At 42.3% G+C, this 12,284-nt stretch overlaps 1 protein-coding gene across 1 annotated transcript in view; it reads left to right on the plus strand.

The window, feature by feature from the left end:
• The window catches only part of CTNNBL1 (catenin beta like 1), a 221,218-nt gene that overhangs the window by 79,536 nt on the left and 129,398 nt on the right, over positions 1–12,284 (plus strand). The window contains exons 5-6 of the mRNA XM_010591671.3: positions 1,637–1,734; positions 9,944–10,037. Coding sequence (XP_010589973.1) covers positions 1,637–1,734; positions 9,944–10,037 — 192 coding nt within the window. The remainder of the gene's footprint in view (positions 1–1,636; positions 1,735–9,943; positions 10,038–12,284) is intronic.

Below are 12,284 nucleotides of genomic sequence, written 5' to 3' on the forward strand. Positions count from 1 at the left end.
AGTGGATTTGGTTTGGGTTTGGGTATCATTCTTGTTAATGTGTCCTTCATCTTTCCTTTTCTTTTTTCTAGTTCTAATGAAACTGCCCTGTATCTGGCCCTTGTCACCTCACATCTGGACTCTATAGTGTGTAGTCGCTTTGGAGCAAGTCTTCCTGCCTTCAGGCCTGGCTCCCACCACCAGCCCCCCAGACCGAACTCTCTGCACATCCTTCCTCCTGCCTGTCCCCGGACCCTACAAACACTCACTGTGTTTCAGTGCATCCTGCACACGACTGTTAGGTGATTCTTTCAAAACTGTTGTTTCTTCGTAATAGTTATAATTTCTCCCTTCCTTCCCCCCCTTACCTCAGCCCCATCCCCTCTCTGCCTTCTTCATATGGGCATTTCCATCTCTCTCTCTGCCTTTATTCCTGTGGTTTTGCTTTCTAGCCTACCTGCCCTCATCTTTTTAGTTCTCCTTTTCTGCCAGTCTTCTTCTTCTAGCAAGTCATTCCTGATTTCCTAGCTTGGTTTAACTGCTTCTTTTTCATGACGTCTGTAGTTCATATAGGAGCCCTGGTGGCGCAGTGGTTAAGAGCTGCAGCCATTAACCAAAAGGTCAGCAGTTCAGATCCACCAGCTGCTCCTTGGAAACCCTACGGGCAGTTCTCTTCTGTCCTATAAGTTTGCTGTGAGTCAGAATTGACTCAGTGGCAGTGGGTTTGGTTTGGTTTTGGTAGTTCATATTGGCTGTGCTCCTCGTTTGTCGCACGTTGTTATTGCCTGTGGTGTATAATTTTTAATGTCTTTGATTATTTTGCCTTACGTCCTCATTTTACAGATGAGGAAACTGAGGCCCAGAATGAGGATTGGATTTGCCTTGTGTCCCTCACAGTAATTTATTCATTATAAGCATTCAATAAATGCCAGTCAGTGGAGCAAGGGTATGTGTGTTTATTTCCATTGTGTGGGAAGTGAAGCTACTTACAAATTTAGTTCTGCCTTCCAATTTCCAAACATAACTCCTTTTTTTCTCTCCTTCATATTTCCTTTCTTTTCTACTTTCTTCTTACTTCCTCCGATTTTGCCTAGTGTTTAATTCTTTTGTTCTCCTTTTATGTCCAAAGTAGTGTGGTATTTGAGAAAAAGAAGTTGGTAGGTAAATCCTCTCCCCTACATTTTAAACCTCTTTTGTTATGCCCTGATCTCTGAATACTCCTTTGTGAACGCCAGCCATCTCCTCTCAGGAATCATTACTGCCTTTGAAGGTGAACTGTACAAGGTAGTTAAGATTACACTGAGTTTCAATAATTTAAATTATGAGGTAAGGTTAAAGGTGTTGGCCTATTTCTCACTGGAAAAGAGGCCTCCTGAGTGATCTATCTGAAGTTTCAAAATTTGTGAAAATGCAGTGAGCCTATGGAGTAAGTTACCAGAAAGGCAGCATAATGAAAGAGACTAAGTGAGTCAGTTAACAACATTTATTGAACACCCACTCTGAGCAGAGCCCTGTCGAAGAGATGTTAATAAAACCGGAGTGTGTTAAAAGATAAATGGTGATGAAGCGATTGGCAAGGAAACAGAAGGGAACCAAAGATTTTAATAAAATGTCGGTGGGGCTTCAGCATGTACGTGATGTCCTTAACATTTCTCACATGTGTCCATAGCAGTGGTTGATTTGCTTCAGGAATTAACAGACATAGATACCCTCCATGAGAGTGAAGAGGGAGCAGAAGTGCTCATCGATGCTCTGGTAAGTTGGGGTTCTGCAGGTTGGTTTAAGTGTTGGCCTCATCACCACCATTGTCTTTGGGCCAGCTATGGGAGTAGCATCAGGTAGAGATAAGTGACAAGAGATCTGTAAGCAACACCGAATGGTGAGAGTAGAAACAGAACTTGTGGGGTACTTTATTCTTTCGGATTCTGTTGGGTGACAGGTTGTAGAGGCCTGACACCTCATACTTTCCGCTCTATTTAATCTTTACCATATCCTCCCAGGTGGGTATTATTGCTCTTTTTCTCATTTTATAGCTATTAAGCTGAAGCTTGGAAAGGTAAAACAACTTGCCTATCTTCACACAGCAGGAACTTGAGCCTGTGTTATCTTTGACTCCATGTTCCTGTTCTTTCTCCGCCCCCCCACCCTCTTAATGAATTGCTACTGACCTTTTTGCAGAAAGCTTTCACAGGTGTTTGTTTTCTCTTCTGGGCTTATAATCCCAAGGGGTAGGGAGGACAGATATTATTACTTATTTTACAGCTTTGTAATCAGAGAGAAATCAGAGAACGTCAAAAACGGGAATTAACTTTATAGCTCATCTAGGCCAGAGTTGCAGTCCCTGCCTGTAGAAGACAAAAAAAAAAAAAAAAAACAGCCCCAAAAACCAAACCTGCTGCCTTTGAGTCAATTCTGATTCACAGCAACCCTAAAGGACAGAGTGGAAGGCAGGACCAGTTGATTTCTTTGTGGAGGCTAGGAAAGGCCTCAGAATCCTCCTCAGCTGTTGTTCCAGGCAGCAACCAATCAAAAGGAGGTGGTGTGTGAGATGAAGCCTCCTACCAGGCCCAATCTAGTCTAATCTCCTAGCTTTGCATGTGAGGAAACCCAGATGCAGAAATTCAGCCTTCTCCTGGGTCTCTGAGTCAGCCCGTCTAACAGTGGAGATTAGAGCCTACATGTACTGATCCCCTCTCTCGTGGTGATCACAGAGAAGGGCCCTGCCCAAGGTACCATAGCTGGCCAGTGGCAGAAGTGGGTCTAGTTCCTGACACATCCTATAGAGTTCTGTCCCTCCACCAAGCTATCTCCCTCCTCAAGGCTCTGCTGATTCCACTTGCCTTTTCTTTCCCCTTCCCTTCCCCCCATTCCCTTCATCTTGCCTTGTTTTTTCTCTTTTCTGGTAAGAATGTTAGCTAAGACCTGGTTTTGATGTAGTTTGCAGAATTTATCAAAGATTTCTGCAGCCACTTGTGTTGGAAGCACCTGGGTGCTCATTAGGCTGCTCTCTGGCCCCACTCAAGACCTTCTGAATAAGAATTAATGGACTGTGGCCCCAAATGATTTCTGAAACCTACTGAAGGGTGAGACTCCACTGCTACACTGCCTGCCCCCCGCCCCCGCCCTTTCTCTCTAAAAGTTCTTGACACTAGGGAGTCCCATGTGCCATGCCCACTGCTGGCATTTGGTGCGAATAAAGGGGTTATGAACCCACTGGATATGAAGAACTGTCTCTTACAGAGCATGTGGCTGGAGTCCAGCAGGGCCATTTGTGACTGAATATGATGAAAATTTCTATGGCTGTTTTTCTTTCAAGCTCCTTCCTAGAGAGAGCTGCCACTTTTGTAGAATTCGGACCTTTATATTTCCTTTGAACAGCTGCGCAGAAAGAGAAGGATGATGTTGGGGTGTCGCTCTGTTTTGAGGCGCATCTGAAGACAGGCTGTGGCACTTGCTCCCTCCCTGTGTCCCCACAGTGTCATTTGTGCAGTCTTACCCTTCCAGAGGTTAATTACAATGGCCCTGAATGAAGCTTCTTGCCTGGTCCCTGGGCCGATTTTAATTACCATCCTTGGCCTGTGTGAATGCAGGAGACAGAGGAACAGCTAGCCTGGCTGCTGCTTGTAAAATGTGCTCAGAAACAGCAGATCATACGAAAGTCCCTTTTGTGTTTTCCATGTTGCCAAGCCCACCAACAAAAGCTGGATCTTGCAGATTTTATTGTTCGGGGGAAAAAAACCAGTTTGTCCCCAGTCTGGGGAGCCATTAGGTGGCTGCTGTCCAGGGTTTTCTGGTTGTTTTGTTTAGTATTTTACTACTAATATAACTATTTTAAGATTTTGAGTCATAGCTTTTTTACTGGTGGGGCTGGTATGAATCACAAGCAATTGAACGTTTCTGGACTCTAATATATTATTTGCTTGCCTGCAACTAGTCAGAAGCCATCAGTAAATATCAGAGGTCAGAGCAGGTGGGTGGTCTTCCATTTATTTATTTTTTCTACCCTTGTGCTGCATTCAGGAAGAAATTTGATAAGTATTCTCAATATTACAAGAGTTGAGTTGTCTTTGTAGTTTTAATTTGCGGCCAGTATCAGAGGCCTGGAATTGCATGAGCAGAGGCTAGAGGGCATGTAGCAGAATTTATTGTGGAGTGCAGTTTGCAGTTATTGCCTTGGTCTTTTTCCCAGTTGGAAGTCCTAAGCAAGAGAATAGCACATTTGTGGGGAAAGAGTGCTGTCCTGGCATTCTCAGGGATCTTGGGGGTTTGAAAATTTGGTTCATAGCCACTGCTGTTACTTACACAAAAGGCGAATATTTGTGCTTTGTAACAAGTTGGTTTGGTGACCTGGAAAATAGACCCTTTTCTGAAGAGTAGTGAATGTGTGGATTTATTGATGGCAGTTCTCTGGCATTGTTCTCTAAAGAAGCCTTGGGACTCCTTGGGAATGTCGATCAGATTGCAGTCGTTTTTCTGCATTCTGTTTGCAAAATTTTTCACGTGCTTGGCAGTTCCATGCCTTTGCTCACACTCTGCCTTCAGGTTGGCATGCCTTTCTTCTCCTGGGCTACCTGAAATATTCCTACTCATCCTTTAAAGCCTGCTCAGACCTTATCTCCTCTCTTCTAAGTTTTTTTTCAGACTCATCAGCTCCACAGAATTTGTGTTCCCTAGCACTTTGTACGTCCTGGCACCTGTCAGATTGGATTGCAGACATCTGTTTATAAACTTGTTTTTGCTGAGCTGTGATCCCTGTCAGAAGAGTGATCAAAGTGATGGCTCTGTCACTTATCAACTGTGTGTTACGTAACCTCTTTGTACTCAGTTTCTTCTTCTGTAAAATGGGGATAACAATAGCATCTATCACATAGGGCTACAGTAAGAAATATCTAAATAAGTCTTTGGAACAGTGCCTGGCACAGCGTGAACACTCAATAAATGTTGGCCATTTTTGTAATGGTATTATGCCTGGGACGTAGCAAGTACTTTGTAAATGTCAAGTTAAGATGATATGTATCATCTGCCACACACTGAGATGTTCGTGAACAATTAGTTCAACAAATGTTTTTTGAGTATTGTGTACATAATGTGGGACAGCTACTTCAGAGGGTGCAGGCCTAAGTAAAACATGGGAAGATAGGAGTTTAGTTTTTTTATTTAAAAGGATGAAATGAGTAATGATGGTAATAATACGAGGCAACATATTGAGAATGGCTGTGAGATGCAGGCTTCTGTGGAAATTAGAGGGGAGCGATCACCTCTGACAGGGAAAAATCGAGGACAGCAGAGCTGCAGGGATTGGCAATGGCCTTGGAAGGAAGAGTTTCCTACAAAGGTGTGTGGAGGTATGGTTGGGCCATGAAGCTGGCCAAAGTGATGAGGATCCACCATTGTAGGCCTGCAGGCACTGTCACACATGGGGACACTGGAGTCCAGAGGTCCCTATATGACTCAGGCTAGATTCAGGTGAAGGTGCTTTTGGAAAAGGAGACTTAAGACCAAAAAAGAATGATACCAAGGATTTTGTGAGGAAATACTGTATTATACTATATTAATACGTACCATAAAAAAGAATAAGGGTTTGTGGAAAAGAAGAAAAGTGATGCTGTTTGAAAGGCAAGACTAGTGGTTTAAAATGTGGAAAGATTATATAGAAACGGAATTTTGCTACAGAATTTCATGAAAGTAGCTGAGTTGTGGAGAGCCAGGGGACCACCCCTCCATACCCATTCTTGCCCTCAGTTAACCCTACTTAAACATTAAACTTTGAAGCCCTGTGTCAGTTTGACTGGGTGTGGTTGGTAAAGCATTTGTGCTTCTCTTAGGTTAGGGTTCCAGGTAAGGCTGAGGTTAGCTGTTTTAGTAAGTATTCTTAGAGCAAGGGTACTTACTATGTAAATTTCTGGATCCTGTCCCTTTTATCTCTTCCCATTTCCATTAATGTTCTTCACGTTCATCTCTATTTGTTCCCAAGCAAAATTCGTTTGTTCATTCATTCACTAAATGTTTACTGAGGGCTTAGTGTGCTCCAGATTCTAGAAACTAGGCATATAGCAGTAAACTAGACCGACAAAATCGCTGCTTTTATGGAGCTCATATTGTAGTGTAGGGAGAAACAGTAAATAAGTAAACAAGAAAACTATCAGATGGTGATTCTCTGTTATGGAGAGAACTAAAATACAAAAAAAAAAACAACCAAATGCATAGCCGTGAAGTTGATTCCAACTTATAGCGACCCTATAGGACGGAGTAAAACTGCCCCATAGGCTTTCCAAGGCTGTAATGTTTATAGAAGCAGACTACCACATCTTTCTCTTGCAGAGCCATTGGTGGGTTCGAACTGTTGGCTTTCTGGTTAGCAGCTGAGCACTTGACCATTGAGGTACCAGGGCTTCTGAGAATTAAAATAGTGATATAGAGTGACTAGGAAATCACATTAGATTAGATAGGAAAGGCCTGAGTTCTGACGATAAGAAGAAACCAGCCATTCACAATGATTAAGGGCAAGATGAAACAGGGGCAAGGCAGGAATGAGCTTGGCATATTCGAGGAACAGAAAAAAAGCCAGTACTATCAGTGCTGCTGGGGTGAGGGGGAAGAACATAGGGGCAGTTCACATTGGGCTTTGTAGGTCTTGGTGAGACCTTTGGGTGCGGATTCCCTGTGTGAGGGGGAGTAATCTTGGAGGATTGTAATCAAGGGAGTAGTGACGTTAACTGACCCAGTGTTTTAAAAAGACCACTCTGGCAGCTATATAGATAATGGATTGGAGGGACAAGAAGCAGTGGGACAAGTTAGGAGGCTTTCGTAGGCATCCATGTGAGACGTGGACCAGAGTGGTGGTGTGGAAGCAGAGAAGATGGGTTTCAGATACGTTTTGGAGGTAAAGTGAAGGAACTTGTTAACGGTTTGGATCTGGGAGGTAAAGAAAAGAATCAAGAAGACTCCAGGTTTATGGCTTGAGCAACTGGATGGAAGTTGATACTGTTTGGTAAGATGTGGGAAGCTGGGGAAGAAGCCATATTAAGTTTGTCATTCTTGTTAGATATCCAGGTAGAGATATCAACTTCTAAAATTGCCCTTTTAATGATAAAATATTGTGGTAAGTTGCAAACAGGCAAATGTTTTACATTATGACCAAACTATCATGTGTAACCTCAAACTTATTGCTTTGATCAAGGTTCAATGGGGTCGATTTAAAAAAAAATTTTTTTTTTATATGAAATTTCTGGAACTCCTAGTGAGTAGAAAAACTAACTCATGAGAAAGCTTATTGGCAGATTGTACTAGATAGAAATAGAAAAAGAACCACTCCTTCAAACCCCCTTGTCTTTTTTTTCCCCCCTTCCTCTTTTCTTGTAGCCATCCTCTTTGGTCAAGTAGGGAATGCTTTCTGATCATGCCCTTGAACTTTGTCTCCATAAGACCTGCTGGAATATTGGTTACGAGACCTGCTAACAAGCAGAAATAACCAGTTACCTCTCAGAAAATGTCAGATTTAATACAGTCCCAGTTTCCAAGGCCAGGATTGCTTTCTCTGTGACTGGTACTTTAATTCCTGAGCAGGATTTGTTTTTAGTATCAGACTTTATCACAGGCCCAAAAAATAGGCATGAAGGTAGACCCAAGGGGCTAGGAGGAGTTGGATAGAATGCTAATTTGTGCTTCTTACTAGACAATATCCAGAGCTATGCAAAATAGAAATATTTTTCAAAGGGTTTTCTGAGCTAAATGTATCTTGACTGCTTTTGGCCCTCCTGCAATCAGATAAAATTGCATTTAACCCAGTTAAACATAAAGTTTCACACTTTGCAAGCCTAAAAAGGCTGACTGTTAGAAGTTAGATTTCTGCAGCAAGAAAAAGATTTTCCTCTATCCAGACACCCATCATCTATCCATAACCATTCTACTCTGGGATTCGAGCACATTGCTCACTGCCACTGTCCCCACCACTTTCCAGACAGCAGTGAAAATAAATAAGATAATGCAGATAAAGCAGCGATAAGCCGTTGAAACTGGTGAAGCGGTTTGCAGAACTGGGAAGCGGTGTGGGACCCAGTGGAGTTGCAGTGTCTGCTGCATTAGGATTCAGGAAGATTATAAGTCAATCCAGGTGATTTAGGGAAAAACAAACTGTGACACGGTTCGTATTTTCCCCCAGATGCCTTTCGGTTTTCTCTCACATACTCAAATTGTCCAGTTAGTTAAGGAAAACATTGCACTGGATTTCTTTGGTGAAGCTTTTGCTGGTTGTGAGATTTGAAAGCAAGATTGTGTATTTCCTGATAGAAGAAGGGAAAACAGCTCTCGCTTGTTTATGGGCTCTCTCATCTCTCTGGCATCAGTATCCCTTCAGATATGCAGCCAGCCCATCTTTCATTGTTCCTCACACCAGGTGTAAAGGGGAGCCCCCAAAAATCTTAATTTATTTGTAATTTACCTATTGCGAATTAGTTATTAGTTTCCGCTTTGTCCTTTATCCAGCTGCTTCCCTTGAGTCTCACCCAGAAAGAGTAAAGAGGCCTTATTCAAGATCTGTCCCTCTTGGCCATTGCTTCCATCCTCATGCTCAGCTTGAATTGTGTCGGACTGCCTTACACACAGATGCTCAGGAAGTGTCAGTTGAGCGAGATCACTTCCTTCTCCCCCCTTTCTTCTCCTTTCACCCATCTCTGAAGTGATAGGGTTTAATGGGAAAAAATAGAGTTTTTTTTGGAGTTGGTTGCCTCTGCCACCAGCTTTGTGACTTTAACCAAGTTAATTAACACCTCTGAGTCTTTGTTGTCTCACTTGTAAGAGCTGTGAGGATTACATGAGGGTAAATGGAGCAGTATAAACAGCCAATTCTAATGCACAAAGTAAGTGTTCTGTCCGTTTATTTAAATTTAGCAAATTTACTGAGTGCTATACGTAGCATAGCACTCGGCTTTGAAAGGTGTACCAAGGTGAATGAGGTGAGGTACCTGCCTTGGGCTTTTTGAACAGTTGCCATGAACCAGAACCAGGATAAGGTATGTCACATATTTTCATTTAACAACTTATTCCCATTTCTTAAGTGAGGAAACTGAGGCACTGAGAGACAGGATACACCATGAGTATGCAGCAGACTTTAGTAGAAATCTACTACCAGGTAGATACAGTTCTTGATAATGAATTAGATGTTTCCTTAGTTATACCTCCTGTGTTGTGCCTCATGGTTTCTTGTGGGTAGTCTCCCTAAGAACACAAAGCACGTACAGAAGGTAGCATGAAGTAGTAAAAGCATTATTTCACATAAGAGGACGGAAGCCGGGGTTTAGCTTTTGCTCCCAGTGTTCAGTAGCTGCATGGTCTTGGCTAAGCCATGATCCTCTTGTATAGTCTCCTATTTATCTCAGTGTTGTGTGAATCAGGTTAAGAGAAATACACTTGCTTTGTAATGCATTAAATGCCATACAGTTACAAGGCATTTTATCATGTCAATATCTTTCTTTTCAAGACAGAATTAGAAATGCTTCAGAAGTAGTCATTTTGTAAAAGCTTCACATGGAGAATTAGGAATGTTTTGAGTTTAACCCTAAATTCTGAGGTCAGTTAAAGCATGGCTAGTAAACTTTCCACCTAAACATTTCTTGGTGCTGTGGACTAGAAATGTGTTTTTTGATTTGAATGAACTGTTGGCATGACTTAAGATGGCATTTTTTTTTTAACGGTGTTTAAGTAATGCAGAGAAGTAGAGCACTGTACTTTGCGTCAGAAGGCTTAGCTTCAAGTGTTAGCACTGTCCCTCACTACCTTTGTGACCTTGAATTTTACTTTGTCTTCTTAAGCTTCGATTTACTTATCTTAGTTAGGGGCAGTGATGCCCTTTCAGGGTCACTTTAAGGCTCAAAAGAAATAATGGAATGGGTGAGCACATTGTAAACTGTAGGTGGCTGTTCTGTGATGTTTGTCCCCGTCTCTTTTTGCTTCCCTGTTCCTGAAGGTGGACGGGCAGGTGGTCGCGTTGCTGGTGCAGAATTTGGAGCGCTTGGACGAATCTGTGAAAGAAGAGGCGGACGGTGTCCACAACACTCTGGGTGAGGGAAGGAAGGGTGGCCAGCGTTCCCGAGATCTTTGTGCGTGTGTTGGGACTGCGTGGTCATTTCCCTTCCTCCTTCACGATAGAGTCAACAGCAGCGTGTTTTCTTTCCGTCTGTTCCCAGACTGCCTTTTCAGAAATGAAGACCCTGGGGTAAATTTCATATAACTGCAGCTTTGGTTTGGCTTGCAGGTAATAAAAGCACTAAGTAGGTAACCTTTCTGGGCAAAAATCATTGGCTGCTTTTAACAGGACTTTGCAGGTAGAATTTTTTTTTTTTTTTTTTGCTTTGGAAAATGTATATTTTACAATTTTTAATTCCCTTATGTTGGTTTTTCTTCCCAATTTCCTTCAGTGGAACTATAAACTTTTGAATAACTGTACCTTTATAGGACATTTTATTTGAAAGAGAGCCAGTGTTTCTTTCTTTTTTTATGTATAGTTTACTGTGTAAACTATGAGTTGAAATATTGCTTTAACTTGGCTGCCCCTTCAGCATATGTTCATTTAAGTGGATTCCTCTGCAGTATTCTCCTCCTCCTTGCCCTCTAATTTCCCCAGTCCTGCCCATTGCAAAGCCACGGAACCAATAGCCTATTTAAAATTGTGCTTTTGGGTAGTCTTCTTTATCACTGGTCACTGTCTTATAAAACCAGAGGTGATATATCTCTAAGCAGAGCTTGAGAAATGAACGAGTCCTGGTGGAAGCAAAAATTTTGATGAGATTAAGTTTTCTCTCTGCTCTTTTGTGTTTACCACAGATTTCTCTTGTAGTTTTAGACTCTTTTCAGTGAAGATTATCATAAAGAAAGGGAAAGATGTAGTACCTAGGGAATAAGAAAAGAGAGAGCACAACAATCTGTAATTTGGGAGATGGCGCTAGTTGTCTGGAGCCAGAATTTGGCATTGCCATATGGTAGCCTGCTGCTGGAGTTTGCTGAAAGAAAGCTTATCAAAGTCTCAACTGACTTAGTTAAAAAAAAAAAAAAAATCCTGATGTAAATGGAGAAAACACCAGACTAGCAGTCTACAGAGATCTGTTGTCATTTCACCTTGGTCACCTGCCAGCAGCTCAGGAGACTCATCTCACTCTCACTCAGTGCCCCAGGTTTGTCAGACACTGTGCTAGGCACTGGGGTAGATTAGAGATGAATTAGGTCTGGTTCTATTCCTTAAGAGGCAGACTGATGGAAAAGTCTCAGACAGAAAGGGAAGAGAATACAGGATGATACATGGTATAATTGGAGTTAGTGAAAAGCACAGTGGAAATAAAGCAGGTAGCTGATTGGGCAGGTGCATTTTGACAAACAGAGAAGTGTGATAAGGGCCTTTGGGCAGGGCGTGTCATCTGCCAAGTCTGGGAGCCATGAATGGGCATGGGCTTCAAGGATAGGTTAGAAATGAACTGTAGCTGGTGGGAGTGGTGGGAGATGGGGCTAGAGGAGTAAGTTTGTCCAGATTATGGAAGTTTGGATTTTATTCTAGTGGGCAACAGGAAGCCGTGTACAGTTTAAGCAGAAGAGTAAAATAAAGGCATAGGTGATTAAAGTGAATGAGTTGATTTTCTTAGAAAATGTGAGGAAGTAATGTAGGGTATTATAATGATCCTCATCTCTCAAGGATTGCCGCCGCTCTGCTGCCCAGCCATCCTTTAACTTGCCACTGGCAAGGCTGACATGGGTAAAGGAGTGAAGAGGAAGGTAGGAAGTGTGGTGATTTCTTCAGCCCTTTTCTCCTTCAGAACTCAGACCCGATATGTTCTGGGCGTTGTACTCAGAGAACACAGAACTATATCTTCTTTGTAAGAGTAGTATATCCTAGGATGTGGAGCAGAAGGTACCTTGAAGGGAATGAAAGCATTTGATGTGTTAGGATGAGACCATAGGTGATTTCTTTATTATGCCCCTCGTTTTAGCATCATAGTCACGCAACAGCTTTGTTTTATTTTTTTCCTGCCTCCTATTTTTACATTTTTCTATGAAGCAACACTTCGATTGTTGTAGGAGATAGCAGGGACCATATTTGTTTCTGACTACCTGACAGTCACCTCAGCCAGCATGGCCTGTTCCTTCTGTGCACATTATTTTGTTTAGTTAGGAAGACCATGTTTGCCTCCTTTGCCATATCCTTGCTTCTGTATGATCCAGAGGAAGAGAACTGAAAATCAGGAAAGGAATAGATCAACTTGACAGCAATAGTTTTTTGGGGGTTTGCAACAGTTTTGGGGGGGTTGCAACAGTTTTTG

This window comes from Loxodonta africana, chromosome 24 (genome assembly GCF_030014295.1).
Source record: "Loxodonta africana isolate mLoxAfr1 chromosome 24, mLoxAfr1.hap2, whole genome shotgun sequence".
Classification (NCBI taxonomy): Eukaryota; Metazoa; Chordata; class Mammalia; order Proboscidea; family Elephantidae; genus Loxodonta; species Loxodonta africana.